Genomic DNA, 27,656 nt, shown 5'->3' on the forward strand with positions numbered 1-27,656 from the left:
CCAGCTCTCTTATTTTTCTGTTGATCACATAAAATATTCTGTACATTATTTCTTTTACCTTAGACTAAATACTATTTTAAATCATCTAAATGCTATTTATTTTAAAAATTACACAGCAACATAAATTCTAATTTAATTTTAAGGAACTTATTACAAAGTTGTAATATACAAAGTTTGCATTTTTGAAACTTTTTAGTACATTTTTATTTCCCAGGAAATGTGATAGCTAATTCACTCCAAGTATATTTTTGTTAATTCTTAAGTAGTGAAATGTATCAGATTATTAGCCAGGTTTATAAAACCTAGGTTTGAAGCATTACCACAAGTATCATTCTGTTTTTATTGTAGCTTTGAAAATTAAGTCTACTTTGCTAACCAATAAAAATATATGTGACTCTTTCAAGCCTAATTAAATTGCCAGCCTAAATAGAATCATTTTGAAATTGTCATTCCTTACCCTATTTTGCATGCTGCTTAGTCCATGCTAGTGATGAACCCACCTTTTATCTTCATAGAGGACTGCTTTTTACATTCAGAGAAAAAACATGTGTATACACAGCAAGTAATTCTTTAGTAAAGAAATTTATTGTGAAAAAATAAAGAGCTTTCAATCTCTTAGAAGACATAGATATTATCCATCAGTAATCCATTGTTAAATTCATTGTAGCCTTTCCTTAAGAAACGATAACCTCATTTTTCAATATCAAGCCACTCTGTGAATATATTCCATTTTCAGCGGTAGAATTCTTTTTATTTAAATCCCATATTTGCTGAATTAAGGTAACAATATCTGCCATTCAAGTTTCATATGCTCAGGGAAAAATAGTGTTGCTATTTTTGTTTGTCGTTGTTTCTCCCCGCCTTTCCTTTTCGATGAGTCTTTTAACTAGAGTATTCCTTTCCAGCCATCTGAAGAAGCTCTCTCTCCTTGAAATGCTGTAGCTCTAAATGCAGAAAACTGAGTATTTGATTATACTACCTAGCTTTAATCCATTCATATGAAAAACAGGAAAGTAGTTTTATTGTCATAATTCTATAAATGTCACACACCTGCATTTGGAGCCTTTTGTAGTAATTCCTGAGTATTCTTCAAGCATTGCAAAATTTAGCAGCCAGGCACATCCAAGGAACAGAAGGACACTGGCTTTCAGTTGCTTACTGTAGTGAGCTGTGACATTGATTAAACATGCACTTGGCACTTGCTGAATAAAGAAGAGCCACAAGCCTCCCTTGTAGACAGTGAGTTGCATAACAATGTGTGATGCCTCTGCTGTTTCATTGTCAGGCCAGGCACATTTTAATCCTGTAACAACACTGAAGAGTGCCATGTGGAAGGGAGCTGACTTAACTAAGCTTCAGGATTTTCTGATGAAGCATATGACAAATGCTGACATTTAAGAGATTTGAGCTTGACATGGTGATTCTTTTGTTTTATGTTTTGCTTGACAGGCAATTTTCCATCATTTATTTATTTATTTATTTATCCATTTATTTATTTATTTATTGTTTTTATGATATGTTTTTATTTACCAGATATTTGCATGGGTACTTTTACAACATTGACAATAGCCAAACCTTTTGTCCAACATCCCCCCCCCCCCCCCCCCCCCATGGCAGGTCGACCAATACATGTTAAATACGTTAGAACATAAGTTAAATACACCATATGTATACATGACCAAGCAGTTGTTTTGCTGGACAAAAAGAATCAGACTTTGAAATAGTGTACAATTAGCCTGTGAAGGAAATCCAAAATGCAGGCAAACAAAAATAGAGGGATTGGAAATTCTGTGTAGTGGTTCATTGTCATCTCCCAGAGTTCTTTCTCTGGGTGTAGCTGGTTCAGTTCATTACTGCTCTATTGGAACTGATTTGGTTCATCTCATTGTTGGAGAGAGCCTTGTCCATCAGAATTGTTCATCATACAGTATTGTTGTTGAAGTATATAATGATCTCTTGGTCCTGCTCATTTCACTCAGCATCAGTTCATATAAGTCTCTCCAAGCCTTCTGAAATCATTCTGTGACAGGATGGTATAATTAATAAGAAGTAAAGCTAGGAAGATCTAAGGTCAAGGCCACATTGGCCGTGGCAAAGTTACTTAATGTGATTGTACCTCAGTTTTCTCATCTGTTAAATAAGGGGATTGTCTTTGATGGATTTTCCAGTCTATTCTAGCTTTAATATCTAAGATTTGTTACCGTTTTTTTGAATTTACTTATATCTTACAAGTATTTGATCATGTTTCTCACAATATTCTTTGGAAAAAATTTAAATATATCAAGTAGGTGATGGTACAGTTAAGACTTTAATAGCCAAATTGACAAGTACTTAGTTCAGTGTCATTGTGGAAGGAGACCTCCAATAATATTCTCCTGAGATATTTGATTGTCCCCATGCTACTTAAAGTTTTCATCAGTGCCTTAGTTATTTGGATAAAATGCTCATTACATTTGTTCATGACATAAAGTTAGGAACATTAGTAAACACATTGGGTGCCAAAATCTGGAAACATCTTAACAAGTTCAAGTATTGACTGAGTCTAAGATGATATTTATTAGATGATATTTATTATTATTGATATTGAGTCTTGTGATTTGGATTGTGAAAAAAAGGAATAATGTACAGTGCTACTGGAAAGAAGTTTGAGGCAAGATTTAGATCCTAAGGCTAAATAACATCCACCTTCCTCTGGATAATCTTCAAGTTATCTATTGATCTTTCCATCTCTCCTGCCTTCCCTTATACAACTCTACTTTTTGTACACATAGGGACCTTCATTTGTTTGACTCCTCAGTTCTCTCCTAGACTATCTCACTCTTCCTACCCACTCTTCTCTTTTCTTCATCTTGACTCCTTGAAACCAATTCATCTTTTGAATCCCTAGTTCCATCATCATTTCATTGATCGTACCTTATAAGTCTCAGTCTTGGATCATTTCACCATTCACTACCTTCACTCCTGCAGCCATGCTACCAAAAAAAGGTAGAGAAAATCACAAATTTGCTATACAATCTTAACTAGACTTTCACTTTTGCTACCTGCCTTGCCAACTCAATATCTCACTCTCCATAGCCAGCAATTTTTTTCAACTTTTTCATTCATCTTCAAACCTCTTGTGGCTTCCCCCTTCCACTTTCTCAGCTGAGTGCCTTGCCTCATAATTTAAAGAAAAAATGAGTCTGTTCACTATGAATTCCTTCTTCTACCCTCTTCCTCATTTACCATTCACATATCTTTTGCCACAGTTTCTTCCTGTTCCTGTTTCACACGATGAGGTTGACAAATTCCATACCAAGATATAACTGTATTTGCTCAAGCATCCCATTTCATCCTGCTTCTCCAGTAGATTGCTCCCTGTCATCCCCACTCTGTCACTTATTTTCAGTCTTTAAGTTTTTAGGATGCTGGTCTTGATTCATTTCTCTGAATACTCTTCATTTTGATTTATTAAAATTTTTAAATTAAATTTATTAAATTTGTTTTATTAAATGATTATGCATTTTATGCCTTTTGTTGGTGTCCCATAGGGTTCTTTCTTGGGCCCTCTTCTCTTTCTGTAGACTCATTTGTTGGTCTTATCAGCACCCATGGATTTAACTACCATCTCGAGGCTGAAGATTGTCAGACCTATCTCTACTACCTCAAATTCTCAGATTTGATCTACAGGCTTGCATCTCCAACTATCTTTCAGAAATCTTAAACTGGATTTCCTTTTTAAACTCAATATGTCCAAAAATGAGCTTCATTAAATTTTCCCTCTAAACCTTTTCCTCCTCCTGACCTTATTACTGTATAGGGCAACACTGTCCTTCCAGTGCCCTCAGGCTTGAATCCTAAGAGTCATCTTGTACTTTGTACTTTGTAATGCCTCTCTTTTCCTACCAAGTCTCCAATCCCAACACCATCCAATCTGTAGCCAATTTCACCTGTGTACCATTTCTTAAATATATACTTCTCTTTTCTGACACTGCCATCACTCCAACATGGACTAGAATATTGCAATCACCTGCTTGACTGGTCTCTCCCCACTCCAATCCATCGTCTATTCAATCAAAAGTGCTTTTTGCTGTACTTACTAAATTCCAGTGATTACTCACTGCTTGCTCTCTTGAGCATTCTCCTGACAGACACAAGATATATTCAGAGAGATAGGTACAAGATAGTTTGAAAAAATTGAGTAGTGATTCAGATTCAATATGAAATGCTGATGGTTCTTTCTGTTGCACAGATTTGGAGATTAGTACAAGAGAATGGCATGGCATGTAGCTAAAAATGAAAACTTTCCAAACATTTATGCCTTTCAGCTACTTGCTATATATTTCTTTGTCATCATATGGGACTTACTCATATATTTGTTTTATATTATTTAAGATTATGCATTTTTCCTGGATAAGATGAAACATTTTGGAATGAATACGTCAATAAAAACAGTGATCATCCTGTTTGTATTATTAGTAAAAGGCAGACTCTCCAATACAATTCTGTTGAAATTTTTAAAGATTCAAAGAGTTGTGGATTGATTCTTGGATGATTTTTATTTTTGTCTTTGTATTTCTGATGTCTGTGTGATGGAGAAACAAACATTAATAATAGTGATTTTTAACTTAGAATCATTAGATTGAATTTAATGTTAGTTTTTGAAAAGTATTTTGTCAATTGAAGGATTCCATAAAGACCTCTGAAAAGTACACTTTTTTTTTTTTTTTTTTTTGGCTTTTGAAGGTAAAGTAGTTTTTCAAAGCTTGAGTTTAGTCAAAATAATCCTATATCAACTGAAACATTAAGTCCTTTCCCTCAAGGACATGATATTTGAAGATAAAATAGTTGTTTTGTTTTAGTACAAAGTGTAACAAGAACATTAAATCTGATTCTATTTTAAAAAAATAACTATACCTTCGAAGGCCATTAAGTTTGAATTACTTCTTATCTCCTTTTATATTATCTGTGAATTCTTCACTTCATTAGATAAAAACATACAGATATTATCACTTAAAAACATACAGATGTTATCACTTAGAGCAAATGTGATTTAATTTTATTTACTTTTTAAGGTAATCTTGAAAAAAAAATATGTAGTTTGCTTTCATATTAATAGCACACAGGTTCTTAAAAGCATGCCCTGATAGTAACATTTTACCTAGATTTTTGTGTTTTAAGTTTTGATTTAGTATTTTTGCCAATTTAGTCATCATAAAGTTTTACTTTAAAAAAATAATAGAGCCTTTGGGCAGTTAGGTGGCCCAGTAGATAGAGCATTGGTCCTGAAGTCAGGAAGATCTGAATTCAAATTTGGTCTCAGACACTTAACACTTCCTACTTGTGTGACCCTAGGTAAAGTCACCCAGTTGCCTCAGCAAAAACTATAAATTAAAAAAAAAAAAATAGATCCTTATTTAATTTTTTAATCTTTAGAGCTTATTATGAACATATAATACAGAACTTTTAGTTGTTAAGAAAAATCATTTTGGTTTTGAAATTAGTTAGCTAGGACGTTACATTTCCCTTCATGTAATAGATTTTAACTAAGATATTGCCTAATAAGATATGACCTAGAATGGTCTATTTTGGTATGTTTTAGTAATTAGCATTTAAAAACCGCTTAAAGAATGAATTTTAGGTGACAGAAACAGCTTCATAATTGGGTAACATGTTTTTTCGAAGTTCATACTTTGGTAGCAGTTATGTGCTTATTCACATGACAATTTTGGAAAGAAATTTTTGTGTAATAAATCATGAATAAGTAAATAATTTATGAGAATTCAAAGTAATTCATGTGTGTCTAATATCTAAAACATTGTGGTTTGATATTTTAAAAAATATTTTACCTACATTTTTTACCAACTATCTAATCTTTATGGATTCTTATAAGGCAATTGGCAGGACCATACCTGTACTTTTTTTACCCCCATTCTCTTTAATTGCAGATGACTATTCCAATCTCCTTGATAATTTTTACTGACATGTTTGGCACTTTACTTCCATGCTTTGAAAACTGTTCCTTCCCTTTCTCCTTTGCTAATATTCCTACTCTTAGATTTCTATTAAGAGTTCTGCCTTTGAACTTCTTTTTTTTTTTTTTTTAATTAAAGCTTTTTATTTACAAAGCATTTCCATGGGTACTTTTCCAACATTGACCCTTGCAAAGCCTTCTGTATTAAATTATCCCACCTTTTCCCCACCCCCTTCCCTAGATGGCAGGTAGTCCAATACATAATACATGTTTAAATATGTTAAAATATATGTTAAATCATATATATATATATATATATACACACACACAGACATACATACACACATATATGCATATTTATACAGTTATCTTTCTGCACAAGAAAAATCAGATAAAAAGAAAAAAAACAAAATGCAAGCAAACAACAACAGAAAGAGTGAGAATGCTATGTTGTGGTTCACATTCAGCTCCCCCAGTACTCTTTTTGGGTATAAATTTGGCTCTCTTCATCACTGAACAATTGGAATTGGTTTGAATCATCTCACTGTTGAACAGAGCCACGTCCATCAGAACTGAATGTCATATAGTCTTGTTATTGCCGTGTACAATGATCTCCTGGTTCTTCTCATTTCACTCAGGATCAATTCATGGAAGTCTCTCCAGGCCTCTCTGAAATCATCCTGCTGATCATTACAGAACAATAATATTTTGTAACATTCAGATACCACAATTTACCCAACCATTCTCCAATTGATGGACATCCATTCATTTTCCAGTTTCTTGCCATTACAAAGAGGGCTTGCCACAAACAATTTTGCACATGTAGGTCACTTTCCCTCTTTGGTATATAATCCCAGTATATAATGTCCCAGTTTAGGAACACCTTATTTAGATAATTATATAAGAAATATATATAAATGTTTGACAATAACTTTATTCTAGTTTTTGAAATAGTATCTTATAGAATTATTTGATCTGTTTCCTGTCTTCTCAGAACATTCTGAGCAAAGGGCATATTTGTAGGATAAGTTTTTTTTTTAAAATAGCCCTTCTTAATCAGCTGAGGGTGGTACATTCATTTTTTTCAGGCAGATAATATAAAGTCAGTTTTATTCATATGGAATCATGCAAAACACATTTCCATATTAGCCATTTTATAAAAACAAAACAAACAAAAAAACTAAACCACAAACCCAGAACAATGAAAAGCAAGAAACAAAGAAAATGAAAAGATATATTTTCATTTTGTGTTTAGAGTTTATTACTTCTCTAGCATTTTTCATTGCAAATCCTTTGGAATTGTCTTAAATCATTGAACAAAATAGCTCTCATAGTTGATTATCTTTATAATATCGCTCTTAAGGTGTACCTTGCTTTCCTGGTTCTGTTTTCACTTTGTATGAATTGTATGAATTTGTATGTCTTCTCAGTTGTTTTTGAAATCATCCTGATAATCATCATTTATTATAGCACTATAGTATTTCATCATAATCGTATATCACAACTTATCCATTTCCCATTTGATTGGCATTCATTTGATTTCTAAATCTTTGCTTCCATGAAAAAGAACAACTATACAAATTTTTCTATAAATTGGTCCTCCCTTTTCTATGATCTCTTTGAGATACAGACCTAATAATAATATTACTAGGTCAGAGTGCACATAGTTCCAACTGGTTATCGAAAATAGACTAATTCATAAGTCCACCCATAGTGCTTTAATTTACCTATTTTTCTTCATTTCTTCCGGAATTGAGTCATTTTCCTTTTCTGTCATCTTAGCTAATCTGACAAGTATGAAGTTCTCTCTATTGTTTTAATTTGCATTTATTTAATCAGTAATGATTTAAATTATTTTTTATATTGACTATTGATAGCTTCTTCTGACTGCCTGTTCATATTCTTTGACTTTTTATCAAAATAACACAAAGTTGGTAGAGAGCTTATTATATCTAAAAACTCTTGACAGACTATTGGGAAGTGTTTAAATAGATAATATTAATTTGTTCTTTTCTTAGCCAAGTGCAACTCACAGTTCCATTACTATTTAAGATGGACATCACTATTATCCATCTTACTGTCTCTCACTTAAAGATGAAAAAAAAAAATGAACCCAAAAGTAGTCTATCAGATGGTGTGTTCCCAGGACATCAAAAACTGTCCCTTATGTCACCCTCTAACTGTAAGATCATGAGACCATATATATAGTGTTGGAAGAGACTGGAGAGATATCAAATAATTACTTTTACTTTATAGGTTAGGAAATTGAGTTCCAAAGAAGGGATAATGACTTGTCTGCAGTCATTTAGTATGCAGACAGTTGCCCTTTAATATCATTGCCAAAATTCTTTACATTGTATTGCACTGCCTTTCATGAAGTTGTGCATAGTTTATTGATAGTTATGCTTATGTGAATAATTATAATGCCAAATGGGGGGGGGGGGAGTCAATTCAGATTAGCATTGATGGGAAGGCTTAGTTTAAAAAAAAAAATCCTTGGAATTTGAACCACACATTAAATATTGGATACTTAGAAAGGAAGGTAAAAATAAAAGTATGTGAACAAAAATATAAGTATAAAATAGCCCAAATCACTTTTATAATGAAGTAATTGTGACTTTAAGGATGAAAAGGAAAAATGGATATACAAGGAGATGATTTCTGTGTGTATTGCATAACAAGTAAGGAAAGTAGTCTTTAACTGTAGACAGTCATATTACAGTGTTCAGGATGGAACTGAGGGAGAGAAATAACTCTTGAAGCAGGACTACTCATTATTAGATAGGATAATATTCCATGTATAATACAAGAACCTGAACTAGGAGAGGCTTGGTGCAAATGAAATTTATAGATTTTAGAAATTATGTAGAATAATAAAACAGACTTATGCTAGGTGGATTAGGAAATGATAAGACAATGGATATTCTACAAAGAGAATTCATAGAACTTTGTAATTGGTTGGGTCTTGATGGTAAGGGAAAGAAGAATCTAAGGTGATAACCCGATGCTCCTCTACATAGAAAAACGATAGTATAATTTTAACAAAAATGCAGTTACATAAAATAGCATCCGTAAAAATTTTTTTTGGTTAGGAGAGCTGGATGGCAAAATGGATACAGTACCAGCCATGAAGTCAGAAGGACCTGGGTTCAAATGCGGTCTCATACACTTAACACTTACTAGCTTTGTGATCCTGGGCAAGTCATTTAATTGCTGTTGCCTTGTCCAAAAAGGGGGAAATACAAACAAACAAACAAATAAATAAATGCGTGCACACACACACACATATATGTGTATGTATTGCTATCCATGAAATACAGGTCTTTTGACAATCTGTTATCATTTCTTCCTTTTACATAACAAATGGTGGCATTACTAAGATTTTTTTTTGTTTAAATCAATCAACTGAAATTTTGTTGCATTTGTATTCATTTCACACTTTTTTATGTTCTGAAAATGTCCTTTTTTTATAAAGTTAATCATTCAGACTGGAGTTTTTAGTGTATTAACTTTATCTTAATATAGTACTTGTAAGAGATATTTTTACCCTTAAATGTAGTTCACAGATATTGACATCATGATGACCTGTTTTCAGCTCCTGAAGGTAAGTAAAGGAAAATGTTTTAATTCCTCTCAGATTGAGATAAATGCAGCATTGTTTTGAACTTGTTTTGATACTGCATGTGTATTTACCTCACAATTCTTTTATTTTCCCACTTGTTATAGTTCTTGATATGGCCAGACATGTTCCTCTCTACCGAGCTCTTCTGGAGTTGCTCCGTGCCATTGCTTCGTGCACATCCATGGTGCCCCTATTGTTGCCTCTCTCTACAGAAAATGGTGAAGAGGAGGAGGAGCAATCTGAATCTCAAGCTTCAGTTGGAACATTGTTAGCCAAAATGAAGACATGTGTAGATACCTACACTAATCGTTTGAGGTATAATGATGTGTTCATGCCTTTGAAGTGATTGAAACATACATATATATGTGTTAAATAGCTTAATTTACCCTAAATTAGGTCATACATGAAAGAATTCTTTTTTTATTGCTTTTTTTTTCTGTTAAGTTGATATTATGGCATTCTTCAGGTGTGTTCTACTTAGTTGATGATTATCTGTTCATCAATGGATTAAGAACATTAAGTAATGAATCATTTTCTTTCCTCTTAACATTGCATTAAAATTCCAACTTAATAGAAAATTGCAAACAGCTGTCTTTAGAAAGCTTTTACTTTTTTTTAATTATGAGAAAAATATTGTTCCATTATGATTGGTCATTTGTAGCTTTTTTAAAATTGGCTTTTTAAAAGACATATTGCCATTTGGCTTCACTTTTTTCCCCCATCTCTCTCCCTCTCTCTCTCTCTTTCCCCACTCCCTCCATATTTGTTCTGTTTTCTGCCTTATTTTTCTGACAAAGTGGAACGGAAAAGATCCAAGTAAAAAGTATGATATGACAGAAAATCATTTGCTGGAAATGTACTATAGTGGTTTGCTAGTTATTCCTTTTTAAGAAGAAAAGGTTCTTAGATGATCCTGGTTTAGTAGGTTTAGTGATATGATATTCTCTTTTCAGCGACTGAATGCCAAGTACTAAGGACTATAAATTAGGGTGAAATCAAAAGATGAAACTAAGTGGATATGGTGAGTTAAGATCAGGGTTCTGGAGGGTTAGGACTTCATATTATTAGAACCACACTGAGGTAAAGTGTAAAATAGATTTCATCATGGTGGTACTGAGGAGGCCATAATGTGTGGTTTTCTTGTGGCAAGGTAATCATAATCATGAAGTATAATAGTATAGTGTCTTAAGGTTAGTCGAATGTCACGTGTTTTGAAAATGATATTCAGGAAAATAAAAGTTGATTTTAGTTTATGCCAACTAAAGATAGGGTATATATAATTTTAAGAGTTGTATATATTGTGTCTACAGTGGGTAAATTTTGCCAAGTATTCCTGCTTTGCCCTATGTTATAGTGAATTTTATACTAACAAAATTCAAGATTTTCAAGGTAGAGATACTTCGAAATTTGTATCAGCATGGAATTTCTAATATTTAATAACAGAGAAAATGTGGTACATTGGAAAGAGCACACATTCTAGGATAAAAAGATTCACATACTCCCTTACCACTTGGTACTGCAATGTCAAATAAGTCTTCATCTGTGAAAAGATGAGGTTAATAACCTAGATGACTTTTGGATTCCTTTGTCCTAACTCTACATCTATGATTCTTCATTCTTGTGATTGTATTAGTGTTTATACATAACCCATCAATGCATTCTCATTCTTTATAATACCTGTCTGTTTTTTTTTTTTTTTCCAATTATTTTTCAATGATGTACTATTCAGAACAATGGAAGGTTTCCTTTTTAACTTTAATATTTCATGAATGTAGATGCGCTAGTCAGCCTATTTATTAGCATTGTTTCCCATATTCTTTAGTATAAAACTGCTTACTAAAACTTCTCACTAAAAATTGACATACTCTTCTTCCCATTAATATGCGTTTTTGTTATCTTTTTATAATACTTCTTAACACATGAATTGTCATTGGTCACATGGTGTATCCTTAGTGTATTGTATTTGAGATACATTTGTATGTGTGTGTCTGTATGTCTCTCATTAAGTGAACTCAATGTACTATCCATACAACTACCCAGTAGAATATGTAAAATATGCATCATTCATAATTGTTTTTGAGGGTTTGGGTATTTTTATTTGTTTTTATGGCTTCATGTAGATTACCAGTAGATTTTGGTTCCTCTTGAAAAGGCTTTGCATTGTTCTAAGGCTTGATGATGACAACGTCATCATTAAAATGAAGCATCTAGAGGACTTTACCATCAGTAAGTAATCCCACTTTTGTTTGGAATTTGCAAAACTCATCTTACATGACACAAATTAATACCTTTGTCTAGTTTATGTTTCCTTTTTTTTTTTATTCTTCACTTACCTCTGGTAATTAGAGAAGTATTGAATTCATGCAACTCTTCTCTCTTAGTTACCTAATCTAATGGGCCTTTTTTTAAGCCCCATTCTTCTTGACTCCCTATGGGATGTCAGTTCTGATCCACTTTTTCTGGATACTCCATCCACTCTTAATTTTTGTGCCACTCTTCTCTCCTGGTTCTCCAATATATCTGTTTACTTCTTCTGAAACTCCTTTATTGATTCTGCATCCATATCATGCCCATTTATGGTGAATAATTCACAAGTCTTTTGCTGAGCCTTCTTCTCTTTTTGTCTGTGCTGTCATCTGTTTTCATATTTTTTATACTAATTTCATAAGCTTCTATGGGTTCAACTAGCATTTCCATGTAGAGGATTCTCAGAACTATAAATTCAGGGCTTGGTTCTCTCCTGAGCTCCATTTAGTCCCTTATCCCCAGTCATCCTATTAGATACTTCAAAGTGGATGTCTCAAATACGTTTCAAACGTAACATGTCCAAAACACAATCTTTCCATTTAGAGCTTTCCTTTCTTCTAGTTTCCATATTACTATTTAAGGTATACCCATTTCTTCAGCTAAATCTTACATGTGTCTTCCAACAGTTATAGGATGCACAACAGCCACACTTTGGTTTAAGAAAAAAACAGAACAAAAAAAAAAAAAAAACTTCTCAGTAAGTAGGCCAAATCAGGTTGAGAATAACTGATAGGCCTCAAACCCATCAGTGAATTAGGGGGATTTTTATCTCAAGCATGTAAAGATTTACCCTGCTGGAGTAGACAGATGAGAACCATATTGTGGAGTTGGTCAAATATTGAGGACACCGAGGTCATCTTCTGCATTCTGGGCCATTGCCAGTTACCTTGACATGTCAGTCAGTCTTGCCCCATTGGACTTTGACAACTCTTGAAAATTGAAGAGAGCCTGATGACTTTGTGCAGTTCTGCCCTTGCATACTGAAATCAAAACATGAAACCATTATGTCATTAGTTATTTTCAAAAATGAAGGATAAACAAGATCTTCTATAAACCTGTCTTTATGTAAGCACATCATCCTTTTCTTATGCTTTAGAAAATTGTTTTTTATTTATTGCTAATAAATTTAACAATGCATTTGGCCCAGTGTTTAATGTTTCAAGATCTTTTTGATCTTAACTTTGTCATTCAGTATTCCTCCTTGATTTCTGAGTGATTGACTTAGGTAATTAATTTCCTGAAGTGTGCCAATAACGTCATTAATTGTTGGTAATAAAAATACAAAAATGAAAAAAGGAACTTATATTTTGATAGTGAGAGAAGAACTGTATGTAAAGTTGGTGGCTATTGAGAAAGGACTTTTGAGTTACAGAGACAATAAATTGACCCACTCAGTCAACAATAATTTTATTATATATTTACTATGTGCCATTTCACTCTGCTAAACATTGGAAATACAAAGGAAGATGAAAGCGTTCCCGTTTTTCAAGGAAGTTCCATTCTATTGGGAGCAATGAGGTGTGCGTAAATATATAACAGAAGTGAAAGATATCCTGAATGGAGAAGACAGTCTTTCTGGACCTTGGAAAGGCTTCCTGCAATAGGTGGGCCTTGACTTATTTTGAAAGAAGTCAGACAAAGAGGTGGAAGTGAGGGTGTAGAACATTTCAGGCATAGTAGATAGCTATTGCAAAGGCACAAAAGGGAAAGATGGAATATTTTCTTTGTAGAATTTAAATAAGCCAGCATTCCTAATGAGTAAAAAAGGACTAATATATAAGAGGATTAAAAAGTAGGAAGAAGTTATTCGAAAGAGGGGAGAGTACATAAAGTAGAATAAACCATAACACTAGAAAAGTAGGAAGGATCTAGATTGTTTTAAAGCTTTAAATAATAAGCAGAGCACTTTTTATTTGATATTGTTTATCATAGAGAGTCAAAAGAACTTGGCAGAAGGGAGAAATTGCCATGTGTAGCTGAATGGAGAACATGAATATAAGACAGAGACCCCCTTTGGAAGATATTGCAGTCATGCAGTTAAACTGTGTTATGTGCCTAAACTAGGATTCTAGCATTGTAAGTTGAAGAAATTAGATGTATTCAAGATGTTGGAGAAGATATATAACAAGATTGAAGTACAAATTAGATATATGAGATGAATCAAAGTAAGGAGTCAGGAATGAGAGTTATAAACTTCATTGTCAGGGAAAATGGTAGTTTCCTTGACAGTAATAGAGAAGCTATGTTTCTTTGTTTTTCCCCCCCTTTTTGATCTGATTTTTCTTGTACAGCATGATAAATTTAGAAATATGTATAGGAGAATTGTACATGTTTAACATATGTCAGATTACTTGCTATCTGGGGAGGGAAAAACAATTTGGACACAAGGTTTTGCCAAGGGTAAATGTTGAAAATTATCTTTGCATATATTTTGAAAATAAAAAGCTATTATTAAGAAAAAAGGTAATTGAGAAGCTGGAAAGAAAGGATGTTTTGGATACATTGAGTTTGAAAATCTTTTAACACATCTAGGTAGAAATAGGCTAAGTAAGGAATAATACTAGATTTGGATTTATAGTTTTTGTGAATCATCTACAGGGAGATGATAGTTGAACACATGGAAACTGATGAGATCACCAATGAAAGAGTATAGAGCAAAAGAAGGTGTAGCATTTAATCTTGGGAACATCCCATGAATAATGGGCATGCTATGGATGAAGACATAAGAAAGGAGTCTTAAAATATCAGTTTAGATGGCTAGAGAACCAGAAGAGAACAATGTCATGAAAATCTAGAGAGGAAATTGTATGTAAAAGGAGAAAGTGATCAACATCTTAAATGCTATGGGAGGTTGGAAACAATGGGGGGGCAGTTAGTAGATTTGCCAATTAAATGCAATTTGGAGAGAGCAGTTTTAGTTGAAAAAATGAGAAACCAGATTGCAATGATTTGAAGAGAGAGGAAATGGAAGAACTTACTATTTATTGCTTTTTTAGATTTTTTTATTGCTTTTTTGAGATTGGTAGGAGAGACACAGGACAATAGATAATTGGGAATGATCTAATGACATGAGGATTTTTTTAAAAGATGGGAATACACACACAGTTTGTAGGCAGCTAAGAAAGGACCAGAATAGTTGGGGGAGATTGAAGATAGGAGAAAAAATGGACTCAGTTGTGGAGCCAGTCTCCCAGAGAAGAGAGAATGGTTTCAAGGGTTACTGTAGAGGGCTTGACCTTGACAAAGGATAATAGATCAAGTCAGCTCACAAATAGAAAAAAAGGAGATAGATGATTAAATTAATCCAAAAATTGGAGTTTCATAAGTAAGATAAATGATTAACAATACGACAAAAGGGCAGTGGACTCACATAGTGGCTCACAAGACAATCACAAGACAAAAGGAAAAATATATTTTATATATATAATATGAAAACACTGTAATAAGATTAAGGAAGTTCAAAGTTTATGACTGAAAATTAAATATTTACAAAGATTTATTCACATAGAGTGTGAAATTTGAAAGAGTAATAATATAAGGAGCTCCTTATGTATGTTGAATTTTCATAGTATGAGGGCACAGTTTGGATGGAGAATAAGACTAAACCAGATGCTGAATTTGTTGAGGAAAGGATATTTGAGGGAACTTATATTGTTCATCAGGATAGATAGTGTAATAATTTTTTTTTTAACCACCAACAGGAATATTATTTAATTGTTTTAGCATCTGTGAGAGGAGAAGAAATTACAAAGTATGGATAAGCAATGCAAAAATAAAAATTTCAGAACCACAGTCAGGCATATTCCTTCCCCTTCCAGTGTTTTTACTATATGTTGTTAATGCTAGGCAAGTAGACCTTAGGCATGTAAGTGTAAATGCTTTTGTTAACAGATCCCTTTCTTCAGTCTTTGTAATATCTTTCCACTGGACTTGGAGAACTCTCAAAGAAATAAAGAGGCAGATGACTTTGTGTAGCTTTACTTAAATCCAATTCACATACAAGACATTGTGATTGGTCCTTTTCTAAACAAAGGAACAAATAAGAATTACCACATAAGTATAAGGTTTTTTTTCTTGGTATTCCCATTGCAATATAAGACAAAGTGACCAATTATATAACAAATTGTGTCATTTCAGGATTTGATATATTTTTTTCTTAATTATGACTTTTTATCTTATTGTTAAAAGGTTTATGTAGATGTGGTTCCATACTGGATTGACATATATGTTAATGTTTTTTGTTACTCTAAAACTGCATAATTTTGAACTTTTGTCCTTTTATTTCTCACTATAATTTAAAAAGGAATTTGTAGGCCATTGAGAATTATGGATTATTTTGTGATTTTTCTCTGTTTAGTGCATCACCATGACTAATAAGCAATTATCTCTTTCATTTGTAGTTTTTCATTTTAACCAAATTCTACTTTTGAGAAACAGGATTGGGGGTTAAGTTGGGATCTTACTGAACTTACAGAACAAAAATTAATATCCTTTAAAAATTGTAATAGGGCATTTTTTCTTTTTCATGGATTTTTTGGTTTCCATTAATTGTCTTGTTGAAAGAAAATAGAACCAATCATTCAATAAAAGTTTATTCAGTATTATTCTATAAACTGGGAATACAGAAAAAAGAAAAGAAAAAAAAACCCCAACCTGATGTGGAAGAAAATAAGAAAATAATATATGCTCCCTAATAAAAAATAAAAAAGGTATATGTAGGATAAATCAGCAGAGGAAAGGCACTAAAATTTAAATGAACCAGAAAAGGCTTCCTGGAAAAGAGAGGATTTTTTCCAGGACTTGAAGAAAGTTCGGAAGCCGAGACAAAGAAGTAGATTTTTCCAGTCATGGAAGACAGTTAGTAAAAGTATCTGGAGTAAGGAAGTTGAGAAACAGAAGTGTCTTCTCAAGTAATGAGCATAATAGGTGCTTTATATTTAGAACTTGCCAAGTAGGGTTTTTATCTCTCATATGTTAAAAAATAAAGCCAATCTATTCCATAGCCTCAAAACCTTTTCTTTAAAAATAAGCAAAATACATATCTTGCTGAAGGAGCTGAACAATTTGCTTAGTTAGGTAGACTGAGTGAATAAAATATGTCATCAAAATTAAACAGGTAAACAAAACATTAACTCTGGAAGCCAAATTATGTTTTTATCTACCTTACTTTATTTGGGTTCATTTTCTTACTGTGCAAATAATGAAAATATTCCCATTTCTTTACATGCATTGGAATTATCATTTATTATCAAAAGTAAGGGGCTACTGGGATGGACTAGAAACTGATTGCATCAGGTGATAATATAAGCTGATTTTTTTTTTTTTTTTAAGCTCTAGAATATAGATGCAGAGGAGAGGAACATGCATATCCTAGGAGCAATCTATTAAGAAACTATACTATTTTGATTCAGTTGAGAAATAGAAATAATCATCCTAAAACTCTTCATAGCCATCCCAGATGGTGATAATGGCTGGTGATTTTCATCTCCCGAGCTCCATTAAATCACATATATTTTCAATATATATTGTAAACAATTGTCTTCTATGTAGATGAAACCTATTTCAGAACTTAATTGGATTCATAACAACACAAATGGGAATTCTTCCTCCATTGATGTAGATAACAGCTCATTCTATGCAGTTCTTTTTTATATCCTTCATAAATCTTCATGGTGGATCTTAATAGGTTATAAATAAGTAAATGAAAACAAAGTATTTCAAATATAAAGGGAAAGTATATCATTAAAAATTGGAATAACCTTGTTGAGGTTACCTAACCATTCTCTTCCTGCTACTATACATAATCTTAAACAGGCTTAAAAATTCAAGTCTTTTTTAAGGTAAGAAAAAAACCTTGAAAGCCACTGTGTATATACTTGACCATAAAGGTTGATATTTCTTTTTGAGGTAATCATATTGATCTATATTTTATTGTTTAGTTCTTAGAGTAATTTGTAATTTAGAACACTTTCCTTCTCCTTAATACTAGTACCCTACATATAAGAAAATTTCCAATTTACCCTGCATACATCTTCGTTTACCCTATATACTCTGTATACATAGTAATTTGCACTTTTGTCTCATATATTAATATGTGAATCCTTTAAGGAAGGTGATTGTTTTTATTTTTCTTTATATCCCTATTACCAAATTCAGTGCATGATGTATATATATATAGTGCTTATTAAATGCTTTTTACTTAGAGGCATTAATATCTATATTGACTGTTGCTGGTTTTCTACATTATATTTTGTCTTATTATGGAAGAATTTTTAGATATTTTCAGGAGCAAAAATATCTTCTTATAAGCAAATCCTATTTTATAAACTTTGGATAACTGAAATCTCCTCTTCACCTATTCAGTCCTCCTGGCATTGGGAATTGTTGCTACTGGATCTTACCTCTCTTATTCCATTGCTTATTTTTTCATTAAACTACTTTGTCCCCTGTATATCACCATTTTTCTGCTTCTGCTTATATCATTCATTTTAAGTTAAAAATGATCTGTTGGGTTAAGCAAATACCAGCCATTATAATAGAAACAATGCTTGCAGCAGGTTTCATTGTATATACTTAGGATCTTCAAGGTAAGTCCTTATCTTTTTATCACTTAACACTAAAGAGATAAATAGATGAATACTACAGCTTTTTCAGCAACGTGTTATTTATTTAGCTTATCCGAAATTATAATTATGTAAAATATAGTAACTGGTTCCAATGAAACTCCATGGAAATAGGCAGTGTAAATTTGAATCATGTGATTATACCAGAAAGTTTATTCTTACTAATTAGCACTAAGTTGTATTTGTATAGTAGATTGGATTCTCCTATAATGAGACATACTAAGATTCTTATTTTAAAGAAATAAAAAGCTTTAAGTATATGCTAAGATTTTCTTCCTGAAACTACTATTCATTTCACAATTTTTAATGTCTAAGGCTGTTGTAGGCCAAGTAGCAATTTATATTAATAGATTTTTTTTCTAAATGTTATATACTATAAATATCACCCTAAATTTAAGTTGACCTAAAAATGAATGTGGTCTAACTCAATAACCCATAGCATTTTTCATCTTGTGCTAGCATTATGAGAAAGTCTAAAGAAAATGTTGGTGAATTTTTCAAATTCTTTGCAAGATTAGTATATAATTGTTTGGATTTGACGGGAATAATCCTAAAGATGCCTGCCAAAAGGGAGATCCTGGCAATATTCTTCTGTGCCTCACTAATAATAAATACGGAGTGGTTGAGAAATAGATGTAATTATCTCTCTTTGGGGGGAAAAATCCTTTTTTGCTTTTTCCTTTTTGAACAAATGCGAAAGTAAGGTTTAGGTTAACTGATGTCAGTGGATATGCATGATCTGGGATTATTGGGGAATATGGTAGTTTACAACTTCCTAAACTCATTCTGATATATTACCAAAATCAAATTTAGTATTAGCCAAAATTTTTTGTTGTTTAGCAGATTTCTTTAGAAGCCCTAGGCAAAAATGTTAGGCTTGTTATCATTTTAATTTCCCATCATCGGTGACTTAACATTTTTTCATATGATTGTTGCTTATACTTGAATGTAAGATCATTTCTTTTAAAATTTTGTGCTAATTCTCTGTATATCTTACTTATAAAATTTTTATGAACATATTTGATTCAAAGATTTTACTGGTCCAGTTCCATTCATTTAATTCTATTATGATGTTTTATATTTTCAAAAAGAGCACCGAACCTTAATAAATCTAATTGAGGCTTTTGTAGTAGATCTGTTTGAAAGCAGGAGTAACTACTTTGAATCAAACTTTATCAATCCTTCACCCCTAATCTTCAGTCAATCAAGTAGAAAAATGATTGGAATAAATATAGGATATCCCAAAAGCCTTATTTTAAAACCATCAAGACTTTGGGGACATTTTGTGGTCTAATTAGGCATGTGATCCACCAGTTCTTTTCCTTAACCTTTACAAGCATTAAAAGGCCTTTTTCTTTGCTTGAAAAGAGAACTTATATTATTATAGCCAATTTATGGAAATTTCAAACTTTATATCACAGTTTTGAGAATATGGAAGGCTTCCTGTACTGTAATATGAGTAGAAAACAAAGGTCATAAAGCCTTACAATGTGGTTCTGTATCAGATTATTTTGGCTTATTCAAATTTTACCTCAAGTGCTGTGCTGTCTTTATTATCTTAGGAGACACCTCCTCAAGAACACCTCCAGCGTTTTTGAAGGAGACCATCCAAATTATGAAAGAACACAGAAGGAGTCATATAAGCAAAGTATATATGGATGTTTTGAGTTACATAATTGGAAGGATCTTCTCTATTGATTAGTTAGCAATGTGTGTGTACATAATGTACACACAAATGTATGTGAATATACACACACACACACACACACATATATATATATATATATATATATATATATATATTATCTTTAAAAGATACTGTTACCACTCGTGATATTGCATATATGAAGACTAGCCTGTTTATATCTTTTTGAAGTAATTGATCCTCATGGAAATATTTCAAAAATTCACTTGCATAATGAGTACCATTAGTCTGCTACTGATATAATAATCCAGTACTGCAGGTTGCTGACTAAAGAACAGCAACTCCCCTTTGGTCTGGGATTCCTGTCTTAGTTATTCCATTGCAGGCTTCAGATTAGTCTAAGGTCCTCTCCTCTTACAGAAAGAGCCACACAGTTGTTTTTTGATTCTGAACTTGTTCCTTGTCCAATACATAGCCTATAGATCTCAATTATTCCTTGTCCTAAAATCTCACCCTTATGTCAGATCTCTTTCTAAGTCTGCCCTGGATTTGAGACCCAGACCAGGATAGTAAATAGAAAGAGCTGCCAATTAGCATTCATTTTTATAAAATCAGGGTTCCCTTTGTTAAAGTAGACCTCTTTTTGTATATGTAGTATTATTCTTCTTTTACTTCTCATTTTCTGTAATACTTTATGTGGAACATCCTTAACCAAAACATGTACTCAGTATCTCCAGGCCTGTCAGGCTCTTCCTTTGATAAAAACTTCCTGTATTTATCCCCAGGCTGGATAAATGATCTGATAAATTTTTTCTAAGATTTCCTGGTAGGAAAGGTTGTTGCATTTTCTAAATCTATGTAGAGGAATTATGATAGAGTTTGGTTGTATTTTCTTCTTGTTATACTACTATCTTCATTCTGGCTATTCCCTTTTTCCAATATCTGTTTCTTTTAAATCCAGAAAAGAACCTTCTCAAAGCCCACTGCTTTATTGATTAGGCCTGTTTTCTCTTGGGCTCCCAAGTGGTTCTCTTCTATGTTTATTCTCCCTGATCACCCCTACATTTTTGTGTATATCTCCCTTCTGTAAAGCTTATTTTATTGTTTTGTGGTAAGCTCCTTGTTTCCTTATCAAACCTTCCTAAATATGTGTTAAGACTAGTTTTAAGGAATTAGAAATATTCTACTTTATGACCTTATTTCCTTATTGGTATCTGTGCTTTGTTGTATCGGTTTCAAAAAATTCTGCAGTCAAGATTCTAACAATCCTCAAACCCTACCCCCTTCAAAAAATAAGACATTAACTCCCAAACTCAGAGATTTCTCTAGAGTTTAATCAAGAAAAGTGTTGATAGTAATTAATACCTTCTTCCTTTTCTCTTTGAAATCAAAATACAGAAACAGTACTGGTCCGACAACTTTGACCTTAATATCATTTGAGACTTCAAAAATAAAATGGCACAAATTAAGCCTCCATATTTAATAAAAGTAGAATTGCTCATGTTTTTAGCATCTTTGACTTAATATTACATATAATATATGCTTATCTAATTTATTCTGGCAAACTCCAGTTCAGTTACATATTATGATTAAGCCCTACCTCTTGGATAACAAGTTTGTGTTAAACAACTATTGTATCCCAGTCAAAAAATAAAGTCTTCTGTATGTTAACCCTCACCAACAAGTATCACAACTTAATTTCTGATGACTTAAGCAACTGAACAATAAACTTAGATTTATTCAACAATTGGCCTACTAGATGTTTATCGTTGCTTGTGACATCTCTCTCTATCCATATATAGAGATATCATTATGCCCTGCCATTGACCTCAAGGAATATATAATGAAAATTAAATGAAGTGAAATCAAGATTCAAGGAAATTGTTACCAAAGCATTCAGATAAATTTTCCTTAAAATAGGAAGGTCTGGTCTTTGTACAAATGACATATCACATGATCTATATTAGAGAACTTTTAAATTTGATATCTCAGTGCCCTCAAGACAACTTTATAATATTCTTTAAGTCATAGAGAAAGTATTGAACAGCATTGATTAGAGGAAGTTCATCTGTTTATTTGCTTCATTACTTGTTTTCCCATTTGGATTCTAAATTCCATTTAGCTAAGGCCTGTTTTTACCTTCTTTTATAACCCATTTCTTCAAATGTCTAGTACATAGTAGGCATTTTCTGTGACTTGAATGTCTGACATTCAACTAGCTACCTATAGCAAAAATAAATCAGTTGTAGGTCTATTATTTGTCTCTGTTTCAGTGAAGTACCATAATTTGGATTCTGCAACCTAGCTTTTGATAATCTAGGGTAATTTGCAGGACCAAGTTGAGGAATCAAAGTTAAGGTACTTAATATTCCTAATTTTTAGAAGAAGAAACTTTGATTCTATGGTTCATACTATTCTTGCTCAAGTAAAATAATATCAAGACACTAAAGTAAAATAATATCAAGACACTACTCATAAATAATGGAGTAGATGACCAGGGCAAAAAAATGTCAAAAAAAGGAATATAAAATTTCAAAAGGAATATAAAAAAAAATGGCATAACTGTTAATTATCAATAGTAAACATTTATTAAGACCCTGCTATTTAGTGCATGATTGACCCTCAAGGAGATAAAAATTTTAAAAGAAGACACATATTTGCCCTCAAAAGTTGCCTTTTTATTGCTAATTAAGGAAATCCCCGGGTACTTTTATTTGTTTCTTAAAAGATTTTGGAGAGCCTAGTCATGATTTAAAATCAATTTTTAGTGTTTTGTTCATTTTATCTTCTTTCTAAACTTTTATCAAAGAAATACTTTTTATCTATAATATTTTTCACCATATCTTTTCTTATTTTTTAGTTATTGCTATTATATTTATTTAATAAAAATGGCTTAATTAAGCATAAAATTTTACTTTCTGCTTTTTTAATTAAACAAATATTTAAAGGTATAAATATGTATATGACAAAAATCCAACTGCTTTTTCCTTTAAGAACTAACACCTAAGAAAATCTTTATGATACTCTTTGTTAAATTAGTTCCCTTAATGTTTTGACAATAAAGAAAAAGACTAGATCTTTTGGGATCCTGGATCTTGACATGAAAGGGACTTGTCTAGTCCTATGTTTTCCTCATATCTTTGAGGAAATTGAGATCAGGACCTGTGAAATGATTTGTTCAGGGTCACTCAATTAGTGTTAAAAGTGGAAATTGCTTGTAGACCACACCCCAGAATGCTAGAACTGTACATTGAAAACCTCTGATTGCCTTTTTACTTATTTGAATTCAATGCAGTTTTCCATCCTTTTTGTCACCCTCTTATCTGACAAGGATTTAAAGTTATCTACTTTAATGGATCTTAAATTGTAATTTTCTGTGAAGAATATTTGTGCATTTACATTGGTTTCTTTAAGCAGTACTTAACCTTAACTAAGAAGAATGAATATATTAATGAAGACTTTAGATCCCTATGGGCAGAGCATTAGAGTATACTAGACAAGTTCTGCATTCTAGCCCAAATTTCCTTGGAATTTTGGGAGTTGCTCATATTTTTTTTACATATGTTATTAGCAACAAGAGTTATTTACTTGATATCTTTTATCATCTCTTTTGAAAGTTCCTGTATTCTGAGCATCTTTTTCTATTCTAAGAATCTATATAGAATAGTTATTGTTTTTATATTATTGGAAATTTTTTTCTCAAAGACTTCCCCTAAATTTATGTAATTTTTTATTTCCTCCATCTTTTATCTTAATGTGTCAACCAGGTTGACATTTTTATTTGACCATCTGTTTATTAAAGACAGAAATGAAATCTAAGTCTTTATATTTCTTAGAGTGAATCCAAGTAGATAACTAAAATAATTAAGTAAAACAAGACTTACACAAAAGCTGGAATATTTGTTCTAAGATAAGGGTTATTAGGGTTTTTTTTTTTTTTTTTTTTTTTTTTTTTTTTTTTGTCATCTGTCTTTTTGGCATTTTTGTGGACCCCTTCTCAGAATTGTTTTTAAATCCATATAATGTGATTGGATTATAGAGGAAACTTATTGAAATACAAATAATAATTCACATACCCTCTTTTATCAAAACCTCTTTTATGAGCTTTTCTTATATATTCAATAATCTTTCATAAGTATATTCTAAATCTGTATCTGCACTCACTTTTAATGAGATGCTTCTTAGAATGTTTTGTGTTATGGCAATATGACTTAGGAATATGGGAGTAATTGGGAATTTTGTGTTTGCTTTTTTGTTTGTTTTAATTTGGAGGTAGTCATAAGAGGTTTGCTTTCTTCAACTTCCAGAATGTTTCCCTTAAGATCTACCTGCTCTGAGTAGTTCCATATCTAGGTGTCTCAGCATGTAGTTTTCAAGTTGTCTATGTAATGGCAGAACTGTATATTGTCTTTGTGACTATATAGACTTCTGTTGAAGTGTTGAGTTTTGAAGTGGTTGATCATGTGTCAACCCAAGAAGATATTTTTAGTATACTAACTTAAAGAAGAAATTTTAAATGCTGAGGTGTTTTTATGTCTTTCCAATTTTGAACAAATGATTTAGGCAGAACTATTATTGGTAATCCAAAGATTTATAAATATCTATTTTAATTGGCAAAACCAGTTCATTCAGTTTTTTAAAGGAAATATTTGCCCATTTTGCTCATATCCTAGTTCAGGTTATATATTTTGATTATTTTGTTAGCTGGTTAGTGGAATTCACAACATAGTGGAAATGTTTGCAGATGTTTTGTGCAATAGCGACAACTTCAGTTGCTTCCTCGTATTTCTTCAGGGCAGTGATCACAACCAGATTCAACGTATGCACAAAGCAGCGGATACCATGGTAGCGGCCGTCGCTGATTGCTTTTACCATGTTGGATCCATTGTCTGTCACAAAGATCTACTTCCAGCTAGGTGCCTTGAACCCAAATAGCTTTTCACACAGACTTCAGGATATGAGCCAAGGTACGGCCTTTTTTCATGAGCTGGGCCTACATATGGGTTGACAGTGACTTATATACTTATACATATATGAGACACTACTGGGTAAAACAGTAGTGTTAGTGATCAGTTGCTGTCAGCAATATACAGATAGTATATGTTCTTCATGTATGTGAAGTACTCTTACCATCTTTTCTGTATACATCATAAGGAGAAGTGTTCAAGTAAAAATTGTTGTTACTTGGATCTAATAAAGGAGTCTTAGGAAATACTAGTTTTATGACTGCCATATTCTTTTATTATGAGATTAATGTATAATTATCATCTGAGTGTCAATTACATGGTCTAAAATATTGATAAAAACTTATTTTTCCAGCCCAAATTCTTGATTTTATTGAGGTATAAGAAGTTTTAAGGCCCTCAAAAAAGAATTAGGATTAAATTTAGTTAATTGCTCATGTGTATTTTATTAAAATAAGTCAGTATGCTGATGACATTATCCTTATGTGGTTAACATCTAAACATAAGTCCTTTCTCGTGAACCAAAAAGAGACGTGATCGTTCAAGGGAAAACACCTTAGAGTTTGAAGAAAGACTTTTACTTTAGTATTTCTCCTTCTGTCTACTAAGATAATTTTCTTTGATGTGGACCTATTTCAGTGTTTAGTGGATCCATTTGATTGATAATTTCCTTAAATCTTCTGATTCCATATTGTACTGTTCTTAGCATTATAACACTTTTCCTTACTTTCTCTTTAACTTTTCTTTAGATTTGAGTCTTGCTAGCCAGTGTCCTGCTGTTAAGTAGCAACTTTTACATCCTAACAGTTAGATCATTAATACCACAGAAGTTTCCAAACATGAGGTGCTTTCAGCATTCTTGTTGCAGTTGCCTGAAGAGGTTGATTAGATTTGACAAAATTCCTGTATTTATTAGCTGAGACACAATTCCCCTTTTCAATCCTCGGAAAGATCATGTGTTCTTAAGTAATTAGTCAACAAGTATTACATAGTTACTCTCCTAGGAACTAGGATAAAGAGAAATGAAACAGGTCCTATCATCAGTGTCCTTCAAATTTCCCCTTTCTTCATATAATACTTGAATCATTATACAGTAAACATTTTTATTAAATGGCAACTTTGTGCTAGGCAAATTGTCCAGCCAATACAGAAAGTTTAGAACATGGTCCTATATAGTTTATAAATGAATAAAGGGTTCTAACATAATTAGTCATAAAATATATGTGATGAATCCATTAAAAAGTTATAAAACAAATCATTGAGCAAAGACTAAGAGGGGGAATAATGACAGGTAATAAGTATCCAAAGTGACTTCCTGGAAGAAATGGTATTTGAAGGGGGCTTGAAGGAACAGGACGGACTTTAACCATTCCAGAGGATGAAAGAAGGGTATTTTTAGGGAAGAATATTTAGATGGAGAAAACTTTATCCTCTCTATTTAAAAGATAATACAGTTTTTTGGGTTGTTGAGTGTACTGGAGTATTAATATGAGGTAAGATGAGGAAGATAAATTAGTCCTAGATTATGCAATGCAATTGGGGATTTAAACTTTCTTCAGGACATAGGGAAATTTGAGGGAAATGGGTTGTCTGCTTGTTTTATTTATTTATTTTTTTTAATGAAGAAGTAACAAGAAATATTTGCTTAAGAAAAATTTGGAAAGAGGTATCAAGGATACATTGGAAAAGGGAGAGATAGGAAGGTCAGCTGAAGGTAGAAGGACAGATGTAAGATATTATGGTAAAAATGATAGTATTTGGTAACTGGATATTTGTGAGCATGGACATAGCTGAAGATAATGACAAGATTATGAATATATAATAATATAGCTGGAATTTATTTAGCACTTTAAGGCTTGTGACTCATATTATTTTATTTGATCTTCATTGAACCCTCATCTATTATGCTGTAGATATTGTTCTAGTTTTTCCAGTGAAAGCAATGGAACTGAATAAAGGAGGTTAAGGTTAATTTTGTTAGGTTAAAGTCATCCGCTGCATTGAGTACCAGTAATGTTTGTTTTGACTTTTTTCTTGCCACTGGACTTCCCTGGCTCTGGAGGAGAGTGAGACTGACAACTTTTTGAACTCTGTCTCATTTAAATCCAGTTCATATGCAAGCCAAGCCATCACCTATTCATGTCCTCAAACAGCAAATTAAGCCAGTCATGCAACTAATAAATGTTTTAGGTAGGATTTTGAACCCGGTTTAACCATTTTCCAGATACAGTACTTAGTATACTATGCCATATCATTCTTCTGTTCTATAATAATAAGTACCAAAAGCTGTGGAGAGATCATAAAGAATAAAGACTGAAAACATTCATTCACCCACCATTTCTTAAGCATTTACGTTTACTATGTGCATTCATTGTGCTAAAGACACACAAATAAATAAATCAGTCCTTGTCTCTAAGTTCACACTATTTGGTAGAAAGGAACACATAGTATGCAGAGTATACACATAGACATTTAAGAGGTAGGGGAATACATTAACAGGAATAAGATAATGGTGTCTGAGGAGATCTCATTGAAGAAATAC

The 27,656-nt window shown here is 32.3% G+C and overlaps 1 protein-coding gene across 10 annotated transcripts in view; it reads left to right on the forward strand.

Annotated features, from left to right (window-relative positions):
- The window catches only part of BIRC6 (baculoviral IAP repeat containing 6), a 297,131-nt gene that overhangs the window by 224,857 nt on the left and 44,618 nt on the right, over positions 1–27,656 (forward strand). For 8 of the 10 annotated variants that reach the window (XM_074288148.1, XM_074288151.1, XM_074288146.1 and 5 more), the window contains one exon: positions 9,680–9,890. The exons of 1 other annotated variant lie outside the window; for it this stretch is intronic. In XM_074288148.1, coding sequence (XP_074144249.1) covers positions 9,680–9,890 — 211 coding nt within the window. Of the gene's footprint in view, positions 1–9,679; positions 9,891–24,944; positions 25,118–27,656 lie in introns of all 10 variants that reach the window. One more of the 10 variants, XR_012486168.1, reaches the window with a different exon arrangement.

Source organism: Sminthopsis crassicaudata, chromosome 2 (genome assembly GCF_048593235.1).
Source record: "Sminthopsis crassicaudata isolate SCR6 chromosome 2, ASM4859323v1, whole genome shotgun sequence".
NCBI classification, from domain to species: domain Eukaryota; kingdom Metazoa; phylum Chordata; class Mammalia; order Dasyuromorphia; family Dasyuridae; genus Sminthopsis; species Sminthopsis crassicaudata.